General features: G+C 39.4%; 2 protein-coding genes across 3 annotated transcripts in view; both read right to left on the bottom strand.

Annotated features, from left to right (window-relative positions):
* Positions 1-3,135, bottom strand: part of cpne5a (copine Va) — a 55,682-nt gene extending 52,547 nt beyond the window's left edge. Inside the window, exon 1 of one of the 2 annotated variants that reach the window (XM_077715469.1) lies at positions 2,781-3,135. In XM_077715469.1, the coding sequence (XP_077571595.1) occupies positions 2,781-2,893 (113 nt within the window). In that variant the 5' untranslated portion in view covers positions 2,894-3,135. The remainder of the gene's footprint in view (positions 1-2,780) is intronic. The other variant, XM_077715461.1, reaches the window with a different exon arrangement.
* Positions 3,136-17,411: 14,276 nt separating this feature from the next.
* On the bottom strand, positions 17,412-20,610 carry dclre1b (DNA cross-link repair 1B). The gene is made up of 4 exons (XM_077721192.1): positions 20,240-20,610; positions 19,657-19,822; positions 19,249-19,431; positions 17,412-19,057 (listed from the first exon to the last, which is right to left on the bottom strand). Exons 1-4 carry the CDS (start codon positions 20,432-20,434, stop codon positions 17,943-17,945), a joined length of 1,659 nt encoding a protein of 552 aa, XP_077577318.1. The 5' UTR covers positions 20,435-20,610; the 3' UTR covers positions 17,412-17,942.
* Between the last annotated feature and the right edge of the window lie 5,753 nt (positions 20,611-26,363).

Raw genomic sequence — 26,363 nt, 5'->3', positions numbered from 1 at the left:
GGCGCACTTAAAAGTCTTAAATTTTCTCCAAAATAGACAGTGCGCCTTATAATACAGTGCACCTTATAATACAGTGCGCCTTATATATATGGAAAGTGTCATCATTGAGGGTGCGCCTTATAATGCGGTGCACCTTATAGTCGTGAAAATCCGGTACATTACATTAAAGCCGGTATCCTGATAAAAAAAGATCATCTCTCTAAATCCCAGGAGTTTGGTCACTCTTATATTAAGGCACCACTGTTATATTTTTTTTTACATGTAGCATTGCTCCCCAAAGGTCTGACCACCGTGGAAATGAGCCATTGCGCAGAGTACATCTCTTCTGGCTTGCTCAAGGCAGCAGAAAACATTTTTCTATCTTGGAAAAAGTGTGACCAGAGGCAAGTCTTTGTTCGAAGAGACATTAATGACAAACAAGGGAGCTTCAGACCGACGACGCTTCTGGGCATAAACCCGGATGGCAAGCTTTCGGTACAAGGGGATCTTTCGGGGGCGGGGTGTATTAATCTTTGTTATCTTGAGGAAAACATAATGGATATATGTGTGTGTGTGTGTGTGTGTGTGTGTGTGTGTGTGTGTGTGTGTGTGTGTGTGTGTAATCTCGGTAGTCTGTTTTGTATTTCAATCATTTTTGGGAAATATTTTTTTTCTTCTGCAAACTGTAGGTCTGGAAATTGGTCACAGTGGGATGTCAGACCATGCCCTATTATGCAAGTATCTGTCCTCTACTTTCTTCTTCCACACACACTAAAATTGGGAGTGCTGAGCACTGAGAAAAGCCATCTGGAGCATGGTTGCCAATTCCTGGTTCATAACCCAGCCACACTATTCACACCATGAAAATAATTCCGTGTATTCAAATATATATATTTCCTCCCTGTCCCCTTATTTTGTCCATGTGACCTCCACCCTGTGACACTGTCCCTTGTCTAGTCGACCAAAAACACTTTGCTCAAGATGCACGCAGTCAAAGTCAGCCTCATCATCTGCTTCTCAGTTGAATTTTTTCCCCCTGTGACCTCCAGCCCCTTCAGTTTATTCCCCTCTCAGCAAAAGTTGGCCTCCTCACCTGGTTCTCAATTGACCTTTTGTCTTATTTTTTGATGTGTTGTATGTTGCTCATCTGACCTTTGACCTGTGAAATACGATGATGACCTTCCCCCCTGCGGGTGTTGGTGTCAAGTGAGTGAATGTTAAATGGAAATAAGTAATATCTTGGCATTTTGAATATTGATCTTTTCATGAATGCACCACATAAGCCCCACAGAAAAAAAAGTGTTCAAAATAGGCCCTTGAATTGTTTCCCAACAAGGTATCAAAGCATCGTTACCTAATTTCGTGTGGCTCAGTCAAACATGTGTCAAAGGGCTCATTTCCCAATAACTGAACCAGTCCCTTCAAGCTCATTTTAAAAACTTTGACAATATGCTCTTCCCACATGAGATAGCGTGTCAAGAAAATGCTTCATAATTTATAGCTGCTGAGCTGTCTAGTTTACCTAAAAGTACGCCCACACGCATTGCCTTCACTCTCACCCCCTCTGACACAAAAACACAACACACACAAACCACTTCCTGTTGGTTTCCAGCAAAACAATTCAATCAAATTAGGGTCTCACACCAGTAATGGGTCGAATCAGAGGATGAAGAACAAGATGCCAATAAAGACGGTGAAAGATGTGGCACTTATTCTCGTCTTCTCTCGTGCCTGTCTATTTTAAACGTGAAATGAAACCCATCCATTATGGGTCTCCGAAGAATGAATGAATGAATACTTCATCACAGCCCGGTGAATATCCTGCGATAGAATATCTTAAACACCCAGCAATGTGAGGATGGAGAGTAGCAGTCGCAGGAAGCCCTGCCCCACCCTGCGCAGCCAACATGCAAGCGTGTACGTATTTCAAAGGGAAGTCTTGCGGAGTGAGAATTCAAAATGAGCGATGGACCATTTGAGCGCTTGAGCTTGTATATTAAATGCTTCCCAGGTCTGTAAGCCACTTACGACACCATGGGGAGGAGGACTAGGGTGGCTGACCTGGAGTGAAGCAACCAAACTCCGACATAGTCGATACCATCAACTGACAAACACCTTATATAACACAGACAGATGTTGAAAATGATTACTTAAAATTATGTATAATATTGCAATCTAGTACAGCAATGTAGTACAGCAATATTATTTCTGAGAAAATCAACATTTATGGGAATAATCATCAAATTTGATGAAAGATGGTCATCATCTTGGAGATGCTCAAATGTTACATACATTTTATGTACCTTTGTTTTTCAAAACATTGCTTAAGAGCACCACAAAATTGGTTAAAAACTGCAACGCATTTGTGAAAATGCAGTGTTGTGAAAACAGATGGAACAAATTTCAACTAAATGTCTCATAAGTGTGCATATCTAACAATAATGGCTCATTTCTGCGATCAAATTGACTACACATTCCAACCAAATATCATAAATCGTCAACAAAAAAAATTCCATATTTCAATCTGACACTCAAACATAGAAACATTGTAATTAAACTTTGACAGCATCCATGTATGAGCGTGAGAAATATAAGCAAGGTTTAAAAACCAAAACCATTGTAATTATGTTTAAACTAAAGAAGAAAAATGAGAAGCACATTCCAGAAAAAAAATCTGATTATATCCAGCAGTCAAATTCTCATCAAAGCATGATCAAATAAAAACAAATTTCCCTGTAGGCTTTTATGAAATAACGCATATTACAAAACGTCAACTTGATGGATAGCATGCTTTCACTGACCTGCATGAGACAGTGATCTCCACTTTGGTTGCTGGGATGCTCCCACTGCTGGGGTCCAAGTCACACACTGTCGTGGCCGTGGTCTCCTCTTTATCCATCACGTCCCCCTCCATGCTTCCGGGAGAGCCACCCCAGGCTGCCCAGAGTCGAGCTCTGTGATCCGGTGCTGCCGCGAGGTGAGAGCCAGAAAGAGCAAGAGAAAGAGAAGGAGAAAGAAAGAGCTTGGAAAGTTGACGGCTGCTGCGGGCTCACATCAGGACCACTCTGCAGGCTGCGATGGCACGCTTTGCCGCGGAGGTGAGGTGCGCCCGCCGGTGGTGGTGGGGGGTGAGCTGAAAGCTGCGAACTCCACCCTCCCTCCCTATCTCCTCTCCTCCGCCTTCTTCTTGTGTGCATTCCCCTACATGAATGCGGACGCGCATCCAAGCCATCGATCCACTCGTACAGATCGTTACGGGGCTTTGACTTGGTTGGAACAGAAAATAAATGAGCGAAAATGGGATGAAAAGTGCCTTGGGGATTTATAGTCCTCTTCTTATTCGTGTTAGATTGCCCTCATATGAAAAGGGCAATATTTTGTAGATAGTGAGTCAATTGGACTGGGATGTATCCAGTTTACATTGATTCTCAGTATGTGTTAGCATTTAGATAACGGTTCTTCTTGAAGCAAAAATTACTTGGTTGTTTAAAAACACAACAAAATTAATTGTTTTTTATTTGAAAGTAGTGTGATTGGCTGGTAATCAATTACCAATGTCCCCAACCTACTACTAAGAGTTGCGTGGGATAGTGTCAATCGCCCCCGCGACCATTAGGAGGATGAGTGAATGGGATATTGAATGAATGTTTGACAGTAAATGTCAACTAACAATTTGGTGGAAGCACGTTTTGTATGTTTGCCTTTTTGTAAAAAGCATTAACAACATTGCTGCTTGTGAAAAGTGTAAATTGAGTTCACTTCCACTAGAAAGTGCTCTCTCTAATCAAAACAAAAGGACAGCCACCAGTCAAAATCTGGAATTTCCACACTGGGGAGCCCCCCTAGGAGAGATTTTGAGGATGTGTGCATCCCCAATTTTCTTGGAAAGATGATGCAGAGTTGTCGTAACAATGCGTACAAAACATGAGTGCCTGTAGGGCGTCTAAATGATTTTTAAAACATTTGGAGGCAACTCACTGTGGCCTCGTTACGAGTCATCGTCATCTGAGATAAATTTTAAAAACGCATGCTGAGGAGGAGACAAAATGAGGTTATGGAGTAAAATACAACAGCAACCAAAGTTAATGCAATGCAACTGGAATTCTTCTTTGAATTTGCATTGGCAAAATAGAATATAACAAATGACTTATTAAATTGAAAGCTTTGCTTTTAATTTGTTTTCCTTCAGAGACTTTAATTGTTTTCTCTGACTTCTGTTACTTCTTGCATAAAAAAAGTATTGTGCTCAAATGTTACTTAAAGTGTACAGATAAAAAGGTTAAAGTGATGATTCACATTGAAATGCTCCGCACGTACACCAAGCATAACTTAGAGATTCTTCCCTATCATAGCCGCCATCCTTCCACCACACAATATACAGCACAAAAATGAACAATTTATGCAGAACTGTCATGCATGCAGGAATCATCATATTTCATAGTCTGCCTATCTTCAAAGCGTGATTGCAAATCAGCAGAAAAAAGCCTGACAATTTAATGACTAGAAACAGAGAGCCAGTGAGTGAGTGAGTGAGTTATATACTTTGACAATCTAAGTCTTTGTTTGTCCACCAAATTATCCAATGTATTTTAAATAATACTATAAAAAAGACAGAAATAAAGTATCTCAGAGTATACATGGAAAACTATTTTTTCCATGAAAAAGAGGATAAGCTTGCAGCCGCTATATTTAACCAAAATTTTATCAATTATATTTTTGTCGGGCAATCATTGGCTTCATCACATTGGGGGGTACTTCAAACACACTTTTACCCCAACCAACTTCAATCAATCACTTTCAGAGGTGCACTTATCGTTTAACACCGCTTTCAGTCTCTTTTATGGTTTTATCACCTTGTTTTATTGACTCCTTTTAACTTTTTTTATAGTTATGGTTTTGTGGAAGGTTTAAAGGCTTAAAAAGCTTTTGTTGTTTAAATGAATAAGTCACTTTCTATGTTAAGTTAGTTGCCAGTAAACTATTGCATAGTGTAGTGCTGTTCCCACTTTAATTTTAATTTTGTTTACCTTACCTTCATACTAAATTTCTCACTGGAATTCATTCTAATTGCTAAAATTCATTCTATGCTCTAAAATATGTCACCTAAAACCACCCCAACTGTCTAAGTAATGTTTGATGTTCCATTTCAACATCGTCCGTAAACAAACATCATAGTTTGCAATGACTTTTGAAGAAGATGACAATAAAAAGAGAGAAAATGCACGAAAATAATGAAAATGCTGAGGATATCTTGATACATTAACATTGATGGAACCTGCCCATTCACTACCTTATTTGTGTATTGAGACGGCTTTTCCATGCTTTGCAACACAACTGAGAAGCTTTATTTGTGGACTTTCTGTGTGTGGCTCCAGTTTTTTTTACCTTGGTCTACAATGTCTTCTGTGTCTGTATTGCTACTGCAACCAAGGAAATTTCCCAAATACAGGAGGAAATCAAGTTCTAATCTAATCTAAACATAACCACAAAAGAGTTGCTAAAGTAGACATGCCAGTAATCCACATGAAATACAACAGCTAAGTAAAGTGGAATAGTCCAAAATGCATCTTGTTGATTTTTTCATCTAAAGCTGCAAAATATGTTTCCGTTATTGCTACCAGAGCAGGTATTAATTCAAAGGATTCAATAACTTCATCCTACTTAACCTATCAATTGATACATTATTTTCCAATACATGGGAATGTGCAATCAATATTCATCAACGTGTAGTACAACACAATAAAATTAAAATAAATTATGTACCACTTGATGAGGCTAAACTCCGACGACATTTGCCATATTGTTCGATAAATACGCCCGTGATTCATCAACAGTGTGACGTTATAATAAAACTAATAGATATAGACAATTTCTAAAAGGATAAAATACTGTAGTATTCTGCTGTGGACTGAAAAAAATACTCAGGAACACACTGCCTTCTCCTTTATAATAGTATTCTGGCTCGGAGTGTTTAAAACTACACAAGTGTGTTGACAGAAGAAATCGAAATAGCTAACAAGACAGACGGTTGACACGGATATGCTTACAGCATCCCATTATGAACAGGCCAAAGCTTTTTTTCCCTTTTGTCAGGGTTGTTAAGAACAATCGCCCCCCTTTTTAGCACAATCCAATAATTATTCCATTTTTCTTTGAGTTTACAGTCCATTTTAGTGAAATAATTGTTCCAATTTGTGCAGGTTTGTAAAAAATTCAGAAGTTTCGACATTTTTTTTCTTCACACGCTTCCTCGTGTGTTTCAAAATAGGAATTGCAACAAAACCAGTGGCTTACGGTCAACTACTCATTAAAACTAGTACCGTATTTTCACGACTATAAGACGCACTTAAAAGTCTTAAATTTTCTCCGAAATAGACAGTGCGCCTTATAATCCAGTGCGCCTTATATATGGAAAAACAGAAAACCAAAAACCACCACTGTCGGATATTAAAAAACCACAAACGCCTGAACTGAAACAATCCTGTTAAATATGCAGATGCCATCTTAGTTTACAAAATCTTCCATCATATAGCTCCTCCCCCACTGCAAGATTTTATACAAAAAAATGGAAAACATCAACAATGGCTGGCTCTAGAGGTGACTGTGTAGTGAGTGCTTCATACCTGGAAGTCAATAGCAATTACCGTATTTTCACGACTATGAGGCGCACTGAAAAAACTTCAATTTTCTCTTAAATAGACAATGCGCCTTATAACACGGTGCGCCTCATATATGGAAAAAAAATTCCTTAATTGAGGGTGTGCCTTATAATGCGGTGCGCCTTATAGTTGTGAAAATACGGTACTTTCATAAAGTAGACTGAGTTTCAGTCGCATAGCTCCCAACTGACGAGCCTGAGACTCACAGAGAGATGCTAACTCCGCGGTGTATGGGTTTTCCTTTCAAAATAGAGCCACAATCTGCAATGGGGCCAAGAATTCTATGGCCCATAATGCTTTTTTGTTTTACTTAGGAGACTGCACTGCAGTGGTGCGGAACTCAAGCGCCGTCTGTTGGCCGCCACTGCACGTAAGCGGACATCAACATGTGCAGTTTGCTCTATTTAAAGGCCAGGCTATCACTTTGCAACGATCGCAGCGGCTGACATTTTGCAATCCCCAGACGTAAGTGTCACCAGCTTATACAACGAATCTGTGCAGAATGGAAGATTCTCTTGAGGTGAAGCTTGACATTCACCCATGAATTGTCACACTTGCTTTCCACTCATCTGCATACGCACAGTTTTCTTGCACACAAATCTATTCATTGCATGCATGGAAAAAGGCCATTGACATCAATTCGTCCATCCTGACCACAGGACCACTACATTAGGGGAACTCCCCGTTGTTTACAACTGTAAAGCTGTCTTCCCCCACTCTCCCACTCTTTGCCTCTGTCTATATGTCTCACACCCTCTCTTTTGTTGCCTTCCCAGATTCTACCTATCTTCCCGTCCATTCACACATCATCATCATCTCTCTCCCGTTTGATCCCTATCTATTGCTATAGAATGATTATGATGCCATCTCTCCCCTCTTTCCCATTCTTCCATTTCTCCTACTGTCTTTCTCTACCCGTCAATTTCGCACTTTCACTCCATCACTTATTTATAGCTTTTTCCAAATTTCTCCTCTGTCTCTCCATTCCTTTTTTCAACTAATGACTCTTGCCTTTTTTCCCACCTTTTTCACATGTTTCCATACTTCCTGCTTTTATTCCATCCTTTTCTTCCCAGATGTATGGTCGCCTTTCGTTTCTTCCTCGTCGTATTCAACCCGCCCCCTCCCTTATCTCGACTAATCTCTATGCATTTTATCCTTATGTGAATTTGCAACACCTTCATTTTTTCCTACCATGTTTAATTAGAGTACTATTTTAAACCATTGACACAAAATACAGAGGTATACATCTGCCATTGGACTGTTAACCAAGCAAACTAGTGAAAAGATATTTCTCAGAAAAAAATTAGCACCAGTGCATGATTTGCCCAAAATAGAAATAACCAATCCATAGAGAATGTGTACACTTTTTGAGAATGACTGCCTTCCATCAAGCGAAATCCACGGCAGGAAAATTCCTGGGTCGCCAGCATGAAGGAAGCAGTAAAGATCACAGGTACCGGAAATGAATGAAAGGAAATACATTATACATCCTCAGCATTAGCTTCCCATTTGGGCACATCATCACGGTGTGACAGCGGTGCATCCACTTATTTCATTTCCTGGCAGTATGCGTTCATCAACAGCTGAGATTTGAAAAATCCCCATAGTTTTACTACATAGATGTGTTGCCTGCTGCCCTTGTGATGCTCTCCTGATCAAAGTTTGCTTTCCATCTTGTGCAAGGGGGACTTTGATTCCACTTTTCTCCCACAGCTATATCAATGCAAATCATCACAATTATCCCCAGTATGCGAGTAGGACCGGAAATGAACGCTCGCCCACAGACGGGCGAGAGGTAATGCTCGCCGCGGGTGCAACCGCCGAGGCATAATGGTGGAGTTCCTCCCACGCAAGAATGCAGCAAGGGGGTGCTTAGTCAGATCCACCAGGAGCATTCCAGCGCCACTCATCACAAATGATCTAGCTTTGCATCTGTTTGTACACAGCTACTACCTCCTTCAACTGGCAAATATATTCTCCCAAAAATATTTTACACGCCTACTTTTACAGTAGCACTCTTTCTTATTAGGGTCACGTCAGAATGTAAAGAAACAAACTATGGACTCTTCTTCATTTAGTTACATTGCAAAAAATTAAAATAAATAAGGTGCTACTTTCAATTCAATGTTTGAAGACTCATCATCAGCACACATATTGACGGTTTACAGGGTATATATTATTTGGAACAGGGGTTCTTTTCAAGAAGCCAACCTACCCTTTAGTTACCAGCAAAGGTTAAAGCTTATGTATGTTAAAAGGGGCTCACTTTTTGTCCACTAGAGAATCTACTGGAATTTTAAAAAATGATTTTTATGGGAACATACATTGGGTAATACTACTCAGGCACTGATTGTTTTGTAACTAGGACTTCCTTTGTATCCTGAAACAGAATTGGGTCTTTTTGTAACCTGAAGATTTCATAAGTAAAGACATTCAGGAGTAGAGCTACTGTTATAGACTTTTTTCTACAAGTGGGTTTAAATGTCACCATTGTCAGAATTAAAAGGGCTTGTTGTCGTCCCAATGTGACTTTATGAACTCACGTCGATTCACATGTGACGATGTGATTAATGCGACACTTTCTAACGTCAAGATAATGAGCACTCACTCACTCACCAGCTGAAACCCACCTGCTATCTGTTCACACAGCACCGCTCCCCCTCCCCCATCGAGCCAGAGGACTTCCAGCAACAACTTACCATTACACTGTTCTTCATTACTGAAGCAGCGGGAGCTTTGTGCTTGATGGGTATCTGTAGGCCTGTGGAGGGACAACATCTCTGAGGGGAAACAGCTAACAGCCTTGTTCTTTTGGAGCTCGTCCTGAAGCGCGTAGCTACCAGCTGACACTTTTTAAAGAAGTAACAGATCCACACCTCAGTTATACACCACCACGGGGACTCCAGAGGTACAATTTTTTTTGGTTTACTTATTTTTACCACCCACATATTTTTGTCAGTGTGGTTCCTTTCATTTTCAAGATTAAACAGTCAAAGTAAATAGTACTAGTTTATTATTTAGATGGATTCCCCAAGTATAGTGGTGCTTTAAGATAAGAGGTTTATATATATTTAAAAAAAAATATATATATATACATATATATATATATATATATTTTTCATTTTTTTTATTTTTTAGAGTGTTCAATCAGCCTAGCAAGTATGTTTTTTTTAATATTTTTTATTTTGAAGTAGGAAGAAACCAGCAAAAATCCATGTAGGCATGGTAACAACATCCAAACTTCAGGAACCCACCAGGGATTGAACACTGGACCACAGAAGAAATATAAATATATATCAATGTGACTATATAAATGAGAGGGCCCTTATTTTTATTTTTTCAAGAAGTTGGCAACCCTGCTTGAGACCCAGCAGCGGTTTAGCAGATGGTAAATAACAGTCCAGAAGAGGCTTCAAGCTGTTCATTCCAAGCTAAAATTCACTTTCAAACTAAAAATATAACTATAACATCTTGTGCTTTTAAAAACAACAACATCAACTACTTTTCACACTAACGATAAACTAACTAATGGTTAACCTCATAGACTGGCTCACAAATAGCAATGTGCCCAATTAAAATGTTTTAAGTGACAAATATCTGAATCGTGGAGTGACCTAAATACATCGTCCTTACAAATGTTTAAAAAAACTCCATAAACACTGATACCATCGTCCCATTAAAAATACACACATTTATGGCACAGAGTTTCACAGTTACTAGATTTAGCACCACATTCCTTGATTTAGCACACACTAATCTTTAGGTGTGAAAGTGAGATTGAATGATTGCTTGTCAGTAACATGCAGCGTTATTGCGTGGAAATCATGTGCCTTTTCTAAGAAAAATCACACACTTGACTTGTGTGTCAATGCAATTAAACAAATGAAGGAAATGCAACTGACAACTAATAATACAGCAAGCAGTATCGTACAGATCCCAGTTTATAAAGGCAAAGATAGAAAATAAAAGATTATTGTAATCCTAGCATTCATTATGCATATTTTGTAAATGTAAGGCAACACGTTCAGTAACTTTAAACATGGTTTTTTGACATTTTTTTTCCGAATCAACAGTTTTGGGAGTAACTCCACAAAAACAAGTGATTTTTTTTAGACAAACTATTTTATGGTTTATGACACCAATGTGTGATTGTTATATAATACATATCTTGAAATACCAGGTTGCCATTGTTGGGCCACAAATAGCTTTGAGAGCAAGAGGAAGAAAAAAAGACCAATTGTAGATAATCTATAACAATTACACATGGTACATGCAGTGGACTTGGTTAAGGATTCCAGAAGTGTGTCAGTGATGAATGTTGGAAAGGTTGAAGAGCTATGAAGGGGCTGAATCTGCAGTAAAACATCCAATTAACCGGGAGGGATTTCCCTGAGCTTCCATCCATGTTTTATAGTCGAAGGGAGGGAAATGAAGTTAGTTCCCATATGAAGTTATACAACCACTGGGGCACGGTGAAATAAAAGTGACAAAGCGATCCTATCAGGAAGAAGTGGGACCACAAACTGGTCCATGGGCACTAGCAGCACAAAACAGAGAAACAATCTGCACTATTTTCGAAATAATTCATTTATCTTATGGCAGATGGTCAACTGGAAGCCAGGAGAAGGAGCTAATGTTGCAATATATCCTATATAATCGCTTGGTGCTAGCAAAAGCACACTAAAAAAACCAAAAAAGTCACAGCATTACCGTCTTCTATTAGAAGCCTGTTGAACCAGATGACTTACCAAGACAATTTTTTAAATTGGTCAATGAATAATACAACTGGTAAGGTGAAAAACAAGATGTATAGTCATTATTTTAATCTATTTTCATTTTAAACTGAGATATTTTGGGGTATTGTTTCATGAATCTTATCCCCCGTTACTATCCAATCTGATGATAGATACATACGAAGCCACAATTGAGCGGTCACTAGTCAATTGCAGAGTAAGTTGAGACAAAATCTGATTTGTTCCCAATCAATGTCAGGGCACTGATGTATCAGGCAACTAATTATTGGTCGAATGCCACATACACACTGTAGAAAGAGTGGATTGATAGTCGGTTGATAGAAGGGCAAGATAGTGTCAATGGATTTAGCACTGGAAAATGTGAGGAAAGAATATGGATATTCACAAGGACTGATAAATTTGCATCTCCAGTCAATTCAAACTCACTTTGGGCAAGAGATGGGCCACAAAATCGGTTGGACGCTGGTCAGTGTCAGGGTACATTTAGACAAACAATGGTATGGTCTTGGTTTGTGGAATGGTATAGCCACATTCCCACGTATACACAACTACCGTATTTTCACGACTATAAGGCGCACTTAAAAGTCTTAAATTTTCTCCAAAATAGACAGTGCGCCTTATATATGTAAGAAAAAAAACTGAAAACGAAAAACCACCACTGTCGGATATTAAAAAAACACAAATGCCTGAACTGAAACATTACTGTTAAATATGCAGATGCCATCTTAGTTTACAAAATCTTCCATCATATAGCTCCTCCCCCCGCTGCAATATTTTATACCAAAAAATCCAAAGCATCAACAATGGCTGGCTCTAGAGGTGACTGTGTAGTGAGTGCTTCATACCTGGAAGTCAATCGCAATTACCGTATTTTCGCGACTATAAGGCGCACTTGAAAGTTTTACATTTTCTCCAAAATAGACAGTGCACCTTATAATACAGTGCGCCTTATAATACAATGCACCTTATATATGGAAAAATTGTCATTCATTGAGGGTGCGCCCTATAGTCGTGAAAATACGGTACACAGGTATATAACATAATTGACATAGGGTGGTCTGAACTGAGATTAACGCCCTAACCTAATGATTTTGATTCAGATGTTGTATGTTTATGAAAATGGGAAACTATATGGCTATGGGATAGCTTTTAGGATGGCATGTAGATTTAGATATGTGACACTGAACACAAATGATCATCATAGATGCCAAAAAGAATGTGATAGTGTCTTTTTTGACGGAGCGCAATGGTGTTTACAACGGAGTTTAATCTGTCAAGAAGACTGAAGTATTACACTTACAAGTATTACACTTATCCACTATAAGATAGCATAAACATATGGCAGAGGCTGTGAGAAAAAAACGACACATCAAGGAGTGAATGTGGAAATCAATCTGGACTGCTCATTTTATGTTATGATATATATCCCTTGGAGGATTCACTGGCCAAATCAATCGATGCTCAGCATGAAAAGAAAACAGAGTAGACAGCATAAACTCATTGGATCAATGCACAGAACCGCAACTAAGGATTCCATAACATAAATATCGCAAAGAGATCTGAAAATAAATTGATTTTTTTAAAAGATCTGTCCCTTAACATGTTCACAAATACAGTCGTGCCTTGAGACAAATTATTTTAGTTATAAAGAAAATGAGAATAGTGATCTTTTTCACTGTCTTTATTTTATACAAAAACAAGCAGTTTGGCAGAGACTAAACAATTTTACAGTCAAGTTGAATATGCAATTAAAACAATGACATATTGTACCCTTTTGTCAACTAGATTAATGCTAAAACTAATTCGCAACTACGTGGCCCAAATGCAGGGTGTATAAACTAGAGATTTTCCCCTTTTTATTAGTCTAAAACCAAATATGAAAATATTGAATGTGGCACAAAAATGGCTGCCAGCCCTCCAGTCATATTGGACGGGATGTCTATCGCATTCAAGAGAATTGAATAATGTATTACTGAAAATGATTGACGCATTAATCGCATATTTCGGACTGTGTCACCGAAAAGTACTGGCTTGCCTCCACTGGTCTAAACCACGTTTCTTCAAGACAAGGATAGGCTCACTTAGTGCAAAGTAGGCTTTTCGTAAGGTTCATACTTTTCAAATTAACGTCATCCCCAAGTATGCTTCTTTTGTAAGCTTCTGCTCTCACCTCAGGGCCAAGAAAGCCCAGCCTCACTCTTACAGTGGCTATGAATCATCGTTAGGCTGCTGATAAAGAATGCGATTAAAAGAACGAGAGTGTTTTGCAGAGCTCCGTGGGCTGCGGTGGGAGGTTTCCCATTAGGGCACATATGAGATTGCGTGTCGGCCGGGATAAGCGGCCGCTCTGGAAATATAATAGTGATGAATCTTCTTAATTGCTGGCTGTCGCACTCAATGTAGAGAAACACAAAGGTGCAGTGGCTTTGTTTACCTGCTCATGTTTACATTCTAATAAGAGCAAGAGCAAAATGGCATGTCTAGTGGCATTCAACGATGTCGAGTCATAATAGAGAAGAATCAGAGTAGCAAACCGGTCGTATTTATCGTTGTTAGCTGTGAGCTGGAATGGCCCCGTGCCCCATAAAAGCCTTTCCAATCAGGGGACAAAAGCAATATTCAAATTGAAAATGTCAGAGATATTTTAGTGATTTTTACCTGACACAAATAAATATGTAGGGGAGAAGATAACCAACATTGCTAGAGGCTAATTCACAAAAATGCAATGCGATACTTTTGTAAAGTTTTAGCCAGTCCACTAATACAAAACTGTACGGTTGAGGGTAGGCAAGGTAAATGGTGGTTTCCTATAATAACGAGAATATCTTTACTCATAATTCAGTATACATGGGATAATTTATATTCAACGCCCATCAAAATGAAGACTAAGAATGGACTGGTTCTCATTGGATTATAAGGCTGAAAAAAACAACTAGTTATATTTAAATCTATGTACAATTTAAAGGTAAATCAAAGAGGAATTTGAGCAAGTACAACAATGGTCACGAGACAAAATCAGTTCAAAGGCAACCGACAGATTAGTACCACAGATTAAGCATTCATAGTCACACCTATGAAGATTTACGAATCTTGTTGGGGGATACGCTAAATAAGAAATTGGGATTTTAAAAAATAAAAATAAAATAAGATGCATACAAAGGAATCCAGTGGGTAAGAGAACATCATTGACTAATGGTGGGTGAGTACATTGAAAGTGAAGAAGAGCATAGGGAGGAGGTTGCTTACGCTCAGAGGCTGGAATAAACATGATTAGAAGCGGTCAGATAGGCTGTGAAGGGGAGCATGAAGAGTACAGTGAGACAGAGCAGTGAAGGGAAGGTGGGCACCCCTGAAGGGAAGCTCTCAAGTGTGTGTCATCTCCTAGCAGCTGGAGTTTAAGCCAAAAGAGCTGCAACCCATTAAGGCAACAAAGAAAGAATGATTAATAGTATCTTTTTGCATATCTTTTTTTGACACGATGATGGCACATTTGCATTTTTTTTCACACCAACACTTAAACGTTTTAAGGTCACCCAGACATTCACACTTTCCATGAAATCACAGCTAATACACTAAATTGGAAAAAAGTCTAATCTCGTTGTCCGCTGTCCGACATTGTTTTAATGTTGGGCGGCACGGTGCCTGACTGGTTCGCACACCCGCCTCACTTTTCTGAGATCGAGTATTCAATCTCAGGTTCGGACCTTCCTGTGTAGAGCTTGCGTGTTTACCACCCTGCGTGGGTTTTCTCCAGGCACTCCATTTTGCATGGGAGGCTGATAGACTTCTCAACATTTTCTGTATAGGTGAGTGTAAGCGTGAACGATTGCTTGTCTAAATGGGTCCTGCGATTAGCGGGTCATCAATTCTTTGTTTCTTATTTAAGAATTTAAGTACGTGGATTCAAAAGTTAGCCTCCAGTTTTACTGTGCGAATTCAATGTCTGGTGGTTGATAATTAGATAATTGATCAGTGTTGATTTGGTACAAAGGTAAAGTACACCTTGTTCCTTTTTCTGAAATTGTGTTACAACTGCAGTGAGACGACTATGATGTCTTTCATTGCGGATGGGGTGGACCAATTGTACAAGGCAGATAAATCATCGGCATGTCCTTTGGGTAAAGAACACATTCTGACATCACACTATACTCCTGGTTCATATACTAAATTGTTAACTTGTTTTATTTTCAAGTACTAATCAAAAATGGCAGATATTTCATGAATACAATATTTGTGTATTCTTCAAACATCACCACAATGCTTTATATATAATTTAATCATGGAAGAGCTGTCGGTGCTTACCAGGACAGAAAGGGAGTTGAGGGATTCTACTCTGCCTTTCCCGTATCTGATTCTCACCCTCTTGCTACTGTCACAATGAAATTTCCCAAATACGAGATGAAAAAAGTTATCCAATCCAATATCAGAAACTGTGTAGTCAAACAATACAATTAAAATACATACACCGGATTTAATGCTTGAATTACCGGAACTGTTCTGTACTTAAACGGACTGAATTGGTTCAGAAATGTGTTTTGGCCCTTTTGTGAGAAAAGGTTCCTCCACCTTAATTCAGATACTTTTTTTCTGAAGTACTCTGGCTTCATCTGAAAATGTTCCCTTCTTCAATTGAATCATTTATTCTCCACAAGACATAGTGAATGGCAAGCAAACCCAGCTGAGCACTGTGAGCAGACCCGATAAGAGCCAAAGCTGCCGTGTGGGTGCGGCAAGGAGCGGCAAGTGGATTTTCTTCTAATGCCGACGCCAAAAGACAAGACCTCTGCTATCAGCCGTAGCGAGCCCTCAGCTGGTGCTCATCGCCCACACGGCTGTCGACCCTGTCACCAGCTCAGTTGGAAATGAAAGGAGAAGTGATGCACTTTCTCAGAGCTTTGACTTAAAAAAGCAATCTGCCGCTTTTTGGTATCGCCTCCGGTTTAAACTCTTGCTCGACTGACTGAAGTGCACAAGGTTACGGACTTTCCTGCACAGCCATCTGATTTATTCTCAAGGCTCAACATCTAATGTGAGCGAGAGATGAATCACTTCATAGTTCAGGGAGTCCGTCGGGAGCTGTCCATGGTGCTGATAGCACTCAAAGTTCTCCTGTAATGTTATGGGTCTAGCTGACCCAAATAAATGCTGCACAGAAAATAGCTCAGGACTAAAATGCTCAATATTTGGATACCTGCCGCATATTTTGCAAGGCAAAGTACAAAGTGGAACGATGTGTTTATCAGCTTTTAGTGAAATTACCTATGATTTCCTTCCGCTGCCTTCCTTATCCGTTTATGTTATTGCTTTGAGTGGAAAATGTACATTTTTAGAACAGCTGTTCTCTTCTGATAATAACGTTGTTGGAATGAGCTGTACCAACTGGAACCTTTTAAAACAATCATTAAAACCACTACTTATACTATAAAAATGTTTCTTTAAAATGTATCTTGAACTTTAAACTCAAATTAATGTAAAAACAAAAAGCATGATTTCTGTAGTAAAATTGTATCCTAATGGACTTTTTGTTAAAATTTAAAATATGGTAGCAGATGTATATTTTCTTCAACGAGCACATGGCAGAATATTTAAGTTATTTTGTGTTCAGTTTCAATAAAAAGCTGAGAGTACCGTGTTGCTTTGCATTACTTGCACAATACTGCTACCCAACGGCAGCACAGCCACGATGCACGAAGAACAGTTACACTTTTTTTTTTTTGCTTTAACTTGCCAATTTCATTTTGTGAACCGCTTACCGTCACAAGTGTCGAGGAGGGTGCAGTAGCCTCTCCCGGCTGACTTCGGACAGGTTCCGGGCGAAACCCTAAGTAGGTGGCCAACCAATCGCAGGGCAGGATGTGACTGACAACCATTCATAGCTAGGGGCAATTTAGAATATTCAATCAGCCTACTATGCATGTTTGTGGAAACCGGAGATTCATGTTTTGGCTTTAGTTCTTTTTCACCGTGGCCGTCAAACACCCGCTCCATTTCTCCCATCACTCATGAACAAGAGCCGTTAAACACCTCAGTGCATTGTCATTGTGAGTTGTCAATGTACAGGTTATTTCAGTAATGATTGTGGATTTTTCACATTTTCAACATAGCCAATAACTGGGTCTCAATCATCGTCATTGAGAGACAAAAAGCATGAAAAGCTCATGTGTGTGCTAACTGGATAAAGTTGAGATATTCACACACAAAAAACAACAATTCTGCTCAAAACTCACACCGAGACATGCCAAATGTCTCTTTGGGAGTAAAAGAATTCCCTAATGCTATCAGACTCCTCAAAAAGTATCTGTAAATATTGAGAACACCATGTGAGAAAATATTTTTTTTTATCTGTCATGTACATTAGGCTGCCTCTTTACGAAAAAAAAAAAACAATCTTGATGTTGATCGGACAATTTTCAGTCCTATAGTATTGATTATTAGTTCACTCAGTGCCAGGTGACATTATTTTCCATTTCAGTGTAGGTACAAACATTTTTAAACTTGTCTAAAATTTTCAATTGGTAGTATTTGAATCCAAATGATCGTAACAAACTCATCGCAAGTGTCCCTTGCGTGCAGGACAAAGGCGAACTAGGCGAAGGGCATCTTCATTTAGGAGACAGTATGGCTTTAACTCTTCCTCTGGGAAAACCAGCTCATTAAATACGTCATTTTCCACCCGGTTTAATTCAGCTTCGGAAAACCGCAATGAATCTGACAAAGCAGAGGAATCACTGTTTAAACTGCGAAGGATTAAACTGTGGCTGTCAGACACGCTGAAATCAATGTCATCAGACATTGAACAAGCGGAAATCTCGCTGGATGAGCTTATCATTGCCTTCTTAGTGGTAAGCCGGCTCGGCATTAGGGATGCGCTGCTGAACTTCAGTATCTCCAGCGGCGCAAAATTGCTCTGGCTCTGTTGACTAAATAGCGTGGCGCGCTCCTTCAACATTTTTTCCTTGACCTTGCGTGCAAAGTTGACCCTACTTTTCTCCAAAGAGTCTTGGTGGCTATTTTTCCCCGTGTTGGCCAGAACGCTATCAACACTGTCCGTTTCCATATTCTCCTCCTCCTCAGTTGTGGAATCTTGATTAAAAGAGGTCTTGGGGTTCTTGGTTGACTTCCCTGGAGAGTCAAAAATCACTCCTTTAGGCACGTGCGGTCTGGAATTTTGACACAGTATGTAGGCTGAAGATTTTTGCCAGTTTTCTGGTTGCCGCCTCATGTACTGTTGCACTGACTGAGGCACATGGAATTTGTGCTTTTTGTAAGGTATCAATTTGAATAGGCTTTCTGGAATGTTATTGCCAACAATGGGCACCAAGGAGGAAGGCTTGAGTCCAGAAACAAAGTCTACAAGATCCTGATAGGATGAGTGGTCCGAGTAGGGCACCACGTGCAGTTTGGGATGAGAGATTTGAATGGGCCTGCTGGTGGGAAAAATGGCTAACGTGGGTTGTTCGTTATTCCACCGACGAAGAGCACAATAGGTGATCTCTCTTTGCTCGACAACGCGGACACGACCGGCGCCTGGTTCCGTGGTAAACACGTCAGGCAACTCCAGCAATCTGAGGGTCTCCATTCTGTCCACGCTTACCTCGATCCAAGTTTGAAAGTCCATGGCCAGCTGTACCAGGAGAGACTCTTTGCCAAGGCTGTAGAGACCTGTAAGGTAGTGTAAGAAAGCAATAAACTGTCACCTTAGGGCTAAAACATATATTCTATTGAGTTGTCATGCAGTTATAATATTACCACAAGATTACATTGCATCATTAACTATCATTTGCAACATCTAAATGAACAAGGTGTTTTTGGAGGGTGTAGTTACATAAAAAAAATGCCATGGACTGAGTTACCTAGGACAACATTATGGTCTGGGTGTTCATGGATGATGTCCTTAATTTGTTTAGTGGCATCTTCTCTTGGTGGGATGCTGCGGTTGGGGTCACAATTGGTGTTATCCAAGTACAGGACATCGATATTCGCTTTGGTTGCCAGGCAGAGTTCATGCAGCAGAGACGGGGAATATCTGAAGTCACCTAACATTTGAAAGCAGCCAGTAATTAAAGATGTACTAATCCAGTCTGTTCTGAAGCTGAACCAATATTAAAATATGGCTCTAGTAATTCTGTTTTTCTCACACACACTTTCAATTTCTGCATGATATTTCTGCAGTTCACTAAAAACGGAGACCAATCACCTCATTTCAGAAGATGGGAATCAGTGACAAAGATCGGTTTCCAGATTAGCACACATACACTCACCAGTGTAAAGTATGGTGCCAAAGTAGCCTTGGAAAAGGAACATGACAGCGCCTGGACAGTGGTTTGCGTCAAACAAGGTGACAGTCAGGTTTTCTTTGCCAATGTCATCCAGGGGCAGGAGGTATGAATCCCCCACTTCCAACGGATGGATCCATTTTTCTTTAACCTACACAAAGAGGTTTTAAAATAATAATAATTACAATATGATAGCCTAGGAACAGTGTCTAGACAATATCTACATGACTTTGAGTATTTTTGTGATGCAAAAAGTGCATGATACAAGAAAGTTATTTAATTTTCTGAACCACTTTATCCTCATTAGGGTCACAAGGGGTGCAGGAGTCAATCCCAGCTGGCGCAGGCCACGATGAGACGAACAACCATGCACACTCGGAGTAATTTAGAGTGCCCAATCAGTCTACCATGGATGTTTTTTTTTTAATGTGGGAAGCAACCCATGCAGGCCCGGGGAGAACATGCAAACTCTACACAGGTGGACGTGAGCTAGATTTGAACCCAGAGTTTTGAGGCCGACGCACTAACTACTCGCACCACCAGGCCGCCCACGAGAAAGTTCTCTTACTTGCAACTTCTTATTGAGTAGAGATGCTGTCACAGGGGAGCAATAAATGGGTCCATTCGCCCATGTAGAAGTCAGGCCGACCGTATGGTCGCTGTGCATATGCGACAGGAAAAAGAGTCTGCTCTCTGGACATTTACGAACATGCCAGAAGTCCACGGCCAGTGGAGTGTTGGCGATGATCTTGCCATTGGACATCTTTTAAAAAAGAAGAAAAAACGAAGCAAGTAGCTGTCGTTTGTTGGATCGTCTATAGCCTTCAGAAAATTATGTTCTGCTAAAAGCGAAAGGTAAACGACTTCGATTCCTCCAAAACACCACCGTACCGATCGCCACGCTTGAACCCGCGAAACTTATTTTCGATTTAAACACACACTACGACACGCCCCCTCCGGTCCGGATTTCCGTCGCATATTGCTTACGTAGATATGTTGTTACAAACCTTTATTAAATGCATCCAACACTTTTATATCCCACTTTGCATTTGCAATAAACAACTAAATTGAAAAATTCTTACGTCACCACATGTAAACTGATAAATGTTTCCACTCACTTTCCTAAATGTTAAATGACACAGTCGCGTCTTGCTTTCGTCATTGCCTGTCCTCGATTTGCTCCGCTTTCATTTTGAAGGATCAAATAACATATTAAGTGTAGTGGCTTCTTTTGTGTCCAAATAACACACAGTCGCTTTACTGCTGCAAAAATAAAACTTGAACAAACTGACTAATATAAGGAAAAGATCATTACATTCAAATGCAGTGATATGCTTGTCCACATGAGGGCGACATGCGAGAAGCAAATATATATAGGCCAGTTGCAGGTCATCTGGGTGTTTTAAAAAATATATTTGAAGTATTTTTAAACAATAGAATGACATAATCTCTGCTTTTTGTATTATTTAGTTATCATGGGTCCATTTTCTTCGTGCCTTTTCTTTAGAGGGCAAGCGAGTATTTTTAATAATTAAAAGTATAACTAAACCCTGGAGCATGTTCTTCTTTTGTCAGTGTGCATGTATATATATTTCCCCCTATAAATACTCTTTTATAATTACAAAAATTATTCACTCACCTTATAAGAAGGCTAATTCACTTAGCAGAGTGGCTGGGATCATGTTTAAGTATTATTGGTGCATGATATCCAACCCATTTTGAATGGGAAGTCTGATATAAATCATGCATTGTTTGCCTCTCCCAAAATGGAATGGAAGTCTGGCTGTCAATACCTCTCAATTAGTTAAACGAGCACCCTACGAGGGGTTAAAGTGAGGATTGTTCTTGCTGATTTACTACAATTTTCCTTTGCAAGCTTAAGTGCATCCATCATAATATATCAAACGCCATAACACATGTACGACATGGAGATGCGTTGTCATGCCGTTTAATTTGACCAATGTGCAGATGAATCCCTCTTTTGCTCATCGTCCTTTTTAATATCTGTAAAAAAACAGGGAGTGAAGGTGATATAGTATATCTGTAATTTCGATTAGGGAGCGGTTACAACCAAATGGGGGCGTTACTATGGTGACAGCACTCTACAGTGGTCCAGATCCCCAGGATTCCCTTTATAGCTATACTCCCACAGTACTATATACTCACTTTATCAGTATTACACCTGCTAGTGTCTCTTTTACTGGATCGAGTGCCTTTTGCTCCTGCCCCTGAAGCCCATGCATCACTGTCTGTTTTACAGCTAATTATTTGACTCACCATGGCACATATGAGAGGTGGAGGATGGGAGGGAGTAAGATGGTAGAAGGGGGGTTGGTGGAAGCTTGTTACCGCTCACATCGTATCCTTGCTGAGAACTAGTACAGCCAAACACTCAAAAGATTAGTCGCACACACTGCATTTGGGCTAAGAAATTGTGATGAACAAGGATAGTTGGCAGAGTAATGAGATGTAAATAGCTGCACTTTATTTGCTGCTCCATTTCACTCCCTTAGCAAAAGAAATAAGAAACAATATGAATGAATGCAGTTGACCTTTCTAAGAAGGAAACATTTTTGAAAAAGAAGCATGCCCAACATAGAAAATTATGATTCTTTAAAAAACATGACTTTTTATTCACATCCATATCGCTTATGTTCACAAGTATGCTGGAGGCTATCTTAGCTGACTATATGCAGGAGGCGTGGTACATACTTTGCTGACACCATTACTTTTCTTTTATCCAGGTGTGTTGCTGTATATCTTGTACCATAGGGATTTACTGCACGGTATAATAATGATTCTGAACTATTGATCCAACCCATGGTGAGAACTCTAAGCACATGCTGATTAGTGTGATGATGCGTGTATGGATAGAAGCATGCTGGGGTCAGCTTCCTTGTCCTCCTTCTTTTACTCTGCATGCAAATGCAAGCCCAAGTGTTGTCAAGGAGCCGCAGTGACAGCAAAGAAGATGGCTCTTGTCAACACAGTTCCCAAACACATTTCTTCTGGGCCATTTCACCCAACGTTGTTCTTTAGAGCAATGACATGTTCAGTGAATATTATTTGTCAAAATTTAATTGTTTCTTCGTTTTATGTAGTTTGAATCTGATATGAAATTCTCGCATGGACAAGTTGGTGTTAATGAAGTGCTACTTTAGAAAAGTGTTTAACACAGGAGTAGGGAACCTATGGCTTGGGAGCCATATGTGGCTATTTTGATGGGTTTGCATGCATACTCTCATTGATATTCATTTATTAGCAACAGTGAAATACTGTTCCCAAAAGAATTCAGACTTTTTTTTACTTTCAAAATGGTGAAATGAATAATAAATGCTCACATTTTCATGTATTTTTACTTTTAAATTCTGAGTATGGCTCTCAAGCAATAAGGTTTGAAAATATGAATAGTTTATGGCTCTCTTCATCAAAAAGGTTCCTGACCCCTGGTTTAACAGTTTGATTGGTTCGTTCATTATAAATGACAAATCTGATGTCTGTCTATTCAATTAGGGAAGTTAAAAATAGATTCAAGTCGGAAATCTAATTTTTGCACAATGATAAAAAGGGTATTGTTTTTTAGGCCATTTTATCTGGATATCCTTTCAAATTGTTTCTCTGACTTATCTTCCTCCTGTGTCGCTTTACATTGATCTTCGAAAAATGATGAGCAGATTATACAAATTAACACCATTCATCCGACGCATTGCATTTGAATGCTTGGGCATTTATATTTCTCAGCAGGCATAATGTCATCCAGGTGTTTACACACTCATCAAACAGATATTTATAGCTTTGTATAAGAAAACAAAGATGTCCTTCGGGAAGTAAAGGATCCATTGCTGGGTAGAACATGCTGGTGGAAGACACATTTGTCATTACTTCTCCCATCATTGCAATGTCATTCACTTCTTCCCTTCAGCAACTTTCTGCTGACCAACCCTAATTTAAACGGACCACAAAATTATTGGCGTTAAGTTTGAATTGATTACATCCATGGTTTAACCTTTAACGAATGAGCTGAGTGGACGGCGGCTGCGGCACTTCGTACACTAAACTGTAATAAAATGCGTGATGCATAATTGATCAGAATGGCCCTAGTGAGCATGTTCCACTGGGTCACCATATACGTATTTCAGCATTTCCATGTGCATGACAAATGATGTGCATTATGCATGTATGGAAGAGTGGAGGAAAACGCAGTATTTAGAGCAGAGAGGCAAGGGAAGACGTCCTTATCTAACACCACTGGCGTTCCTTTACCGAATTACACACTCCCTGGAATATTGCTCTGTTCGGAGGATTCCAGTTCAGGGGTGGACAAACTTTTGGGCCAGGGGGCCACATTGACTTTAAAAATTTGACAGATGGGCCGGGTCAGCACAAGATACGATACATATAAAAAAGTGCATCCGTTAACAGTACATATGAATCATAAACAGAAAAAAAGGACTAAAGTATTAACATACTCATCACTCATCATAAAAGTCAAAAGTACAAAGTAAAGTAAAAAGGAATGTATTAAGAAATATTCAAATGTAATTTAAAAAAAAAATAGAGGGGCTGTAAAACACAAAAAAAAACATAAGAGTGGACCGAGCTACTGCCACTGGCTTCCGCGTGACGGCGCCATCTTGGGGAAAAAAAAACTATTTGGACAACATCGGTGGGCCAGATTAAAAAGTCTAGGGGGCCGTATGGGGCCCGTGGGCCGTAGTTTGCCCATAGTTGTTCTAGTTTGAGGTGCTTATGCTCAATTAGGCGAGAAGGTTCGTTTGCTGTGAGCAATCTCCAAGTGAGTTAGTGTCATGCAGTTGTGGGCTAAAGAGGGTGTGATGGCCAAATATGGTTTGGCAACTTTAAGACATGCATTTAGTCAACCTCTGCAGGTTGAAGTCCTCTGCAGAGTCAATAAATGCTTCAGTTAGTTAGGGGAGTTCTGTGGCCATAGAAAAGTCTACAACCCCCCCTTTCAAAATCCGTGTATTGTGTCTATATTTCTCCAATAAAGCTAATCCTTACTTTTTCCAAAATAGGACAGCATCAATGTAAACTAGGTTTTAGAAGGAAACACAATTCAAACCCGGCAGACCTATTTTCACTTTGATGGGATTCCAATCTTGATAAAGCCAAAAAATAAGGCCATGAATTATGAAATAAGGAATATAAAGGCTGTGGTACTCACTTAGACAACAGATAGAATGAGAACACGCTCATCATTTGCAAACAGAAGAGGGTAGGGAGTGTCGAGAGATTGAGTCTCATAACAATATATGAGTATAAATTGTTTCCTGTTGACATCTCATCTCTGTTTATGATAGCTGGAAGCCATTTTAAATGAGTGATGGCTGAGGAAATACAGGCAGACTTAGAATAATTTTTCTTAATCATTATTATTTTGACTAACCAACTTTTGGAGACCGTATGCCATTAAGTGAAATGTGGATTCCCGCCGTGCAGTGGAAAGCCATTGATGGCTCTTCATGCAGTTCCATTTGGGCTGACATGAAAGACGTGTCTTGTACTTTTTTTTCCAGGATTCTGCTTCACTCAACCCTTCTGTTGTCATTTCCAACTCTATTTCATCTTTCTTTGTGCCTTTCTTGGCATGAAAACCAAAAGGTACAGTGTGCAGTCTGGATTTATTAGATGAATTGGGTATGATATTCTGCAGTATTTCATGGTTTTATGGGATAATGTAAGAGTGTCCAATTTTTTTCTCCCTAGGGACTGCTTTCAGAAAATTCAGAAGACACAAGGACCAACTTAAAATCTTTCCACTTGTATTTATCCAACTAACGAGTTTTTAAAATGAATTTTCAATCTTAATTAGGATTGGACATTTATCAATATCAATGACATGATGACTCAATGCCAGCTTTCCAAGTTGAAATTGATTTGCTGTCTTCAACTGTACATGAATTAAGAACTACAAGAAACAGAATCATTAAACGATTTAAGGATATTCCAAATGACATATACTTATATTTACACGACTGAGACAAACCTTGGAGAACAAAGAGAATTTAGTCATGCAAAATAATATAATTAAATTCTACAGTTTTCTACAATTGTTCAATATACTGTCAGAATTCAACCTCTGAGCTACAATAGAGGCACTGTTTAAGTGACTAGTTTGCGACTAGTTCCATCTAGTGTTAAAGATGAGAAGTGCAGTGGAAGAAAGGCTGATTTAAGCTTCTTGCAAGGACATAGTTAATGATGCTTTCATCCTCTGTTGTGGGCTGTTAAAAACTGGGCAGAAGGATGGAGTCCTTTAGTTTATTCACGGCTGGTTAATGGTTTAAAACTTTAAAATAACGTTGATGCCAAGTGGCCACTTCTGACTCTGTTAAAATTTAACATTTTTCTGTGGCTAGTCAAATTAATAAGGGGATAACACATAACACCTTTTCAACATTTATTTCGCTTGTTGAAATTATGATAGGAGAGAAGAAGGCTGAAGTTGTATCTAATGTCTAAAGGTTCAAAGGTCCATGAAAGCATGGAATGAATCTACGGTAAATGGAAAGGTCGGGATAGGACAGGTTGCCCGCGGCAGTGTTAGTTGGTGGAGGCAAAAGATGTCACTGCAAGGACATCTTTTCCGAGGAGTATTTCAGCGCAACAAAACCAGAGCATGAAGAGAAAAAAAGCAGTATATTATATAAATTGTGTTTACACAAGACTTT

The sequence above is a fragment of the Stigmatopora nigra genome, chromosome 1, assembly GCF_051989575.1.
Source record: "Stigmatopora nigra isolate UIUO_SnigA chromosome 1, RoL_Snig_1.1, whole genome shotgun sequence".
In the NCBI taxonomy this organism is placed as follows: domain Eukaryota; kingdom Metazoa; phylum Chordata; class Actinopteri; order Syngnathiformes; family Syngnathidae; genus Stigmatopora; species Stigmatopora nigra.
This window is presented reverse-complemented; position numbering and strand designations above follow the sequence as displayed.

Coding starts and splice junctions, on each gene's coding strand:
- dclre1b (XM_077721192.1), bottom strand. CDS start 20,434: ATGTCCAATGGCAAGATCATCGCCAACACTCCACTGGCCGTGGACTTC. Junction 19,823..20,239: donor TACTCAATAAGAAGTTGCAA/GTAAGAGAACTT, acceptor CTCTTTGTGTAG/GTTAAAGAAAAATGGATCCA. Junction 19,058..19,248: donor AGACCATAATGTTGTCCTAG/GTAACTCAGTCC, acceptor ACTACCTTACAG/GTCTCTACAGCCTTGGCAAA.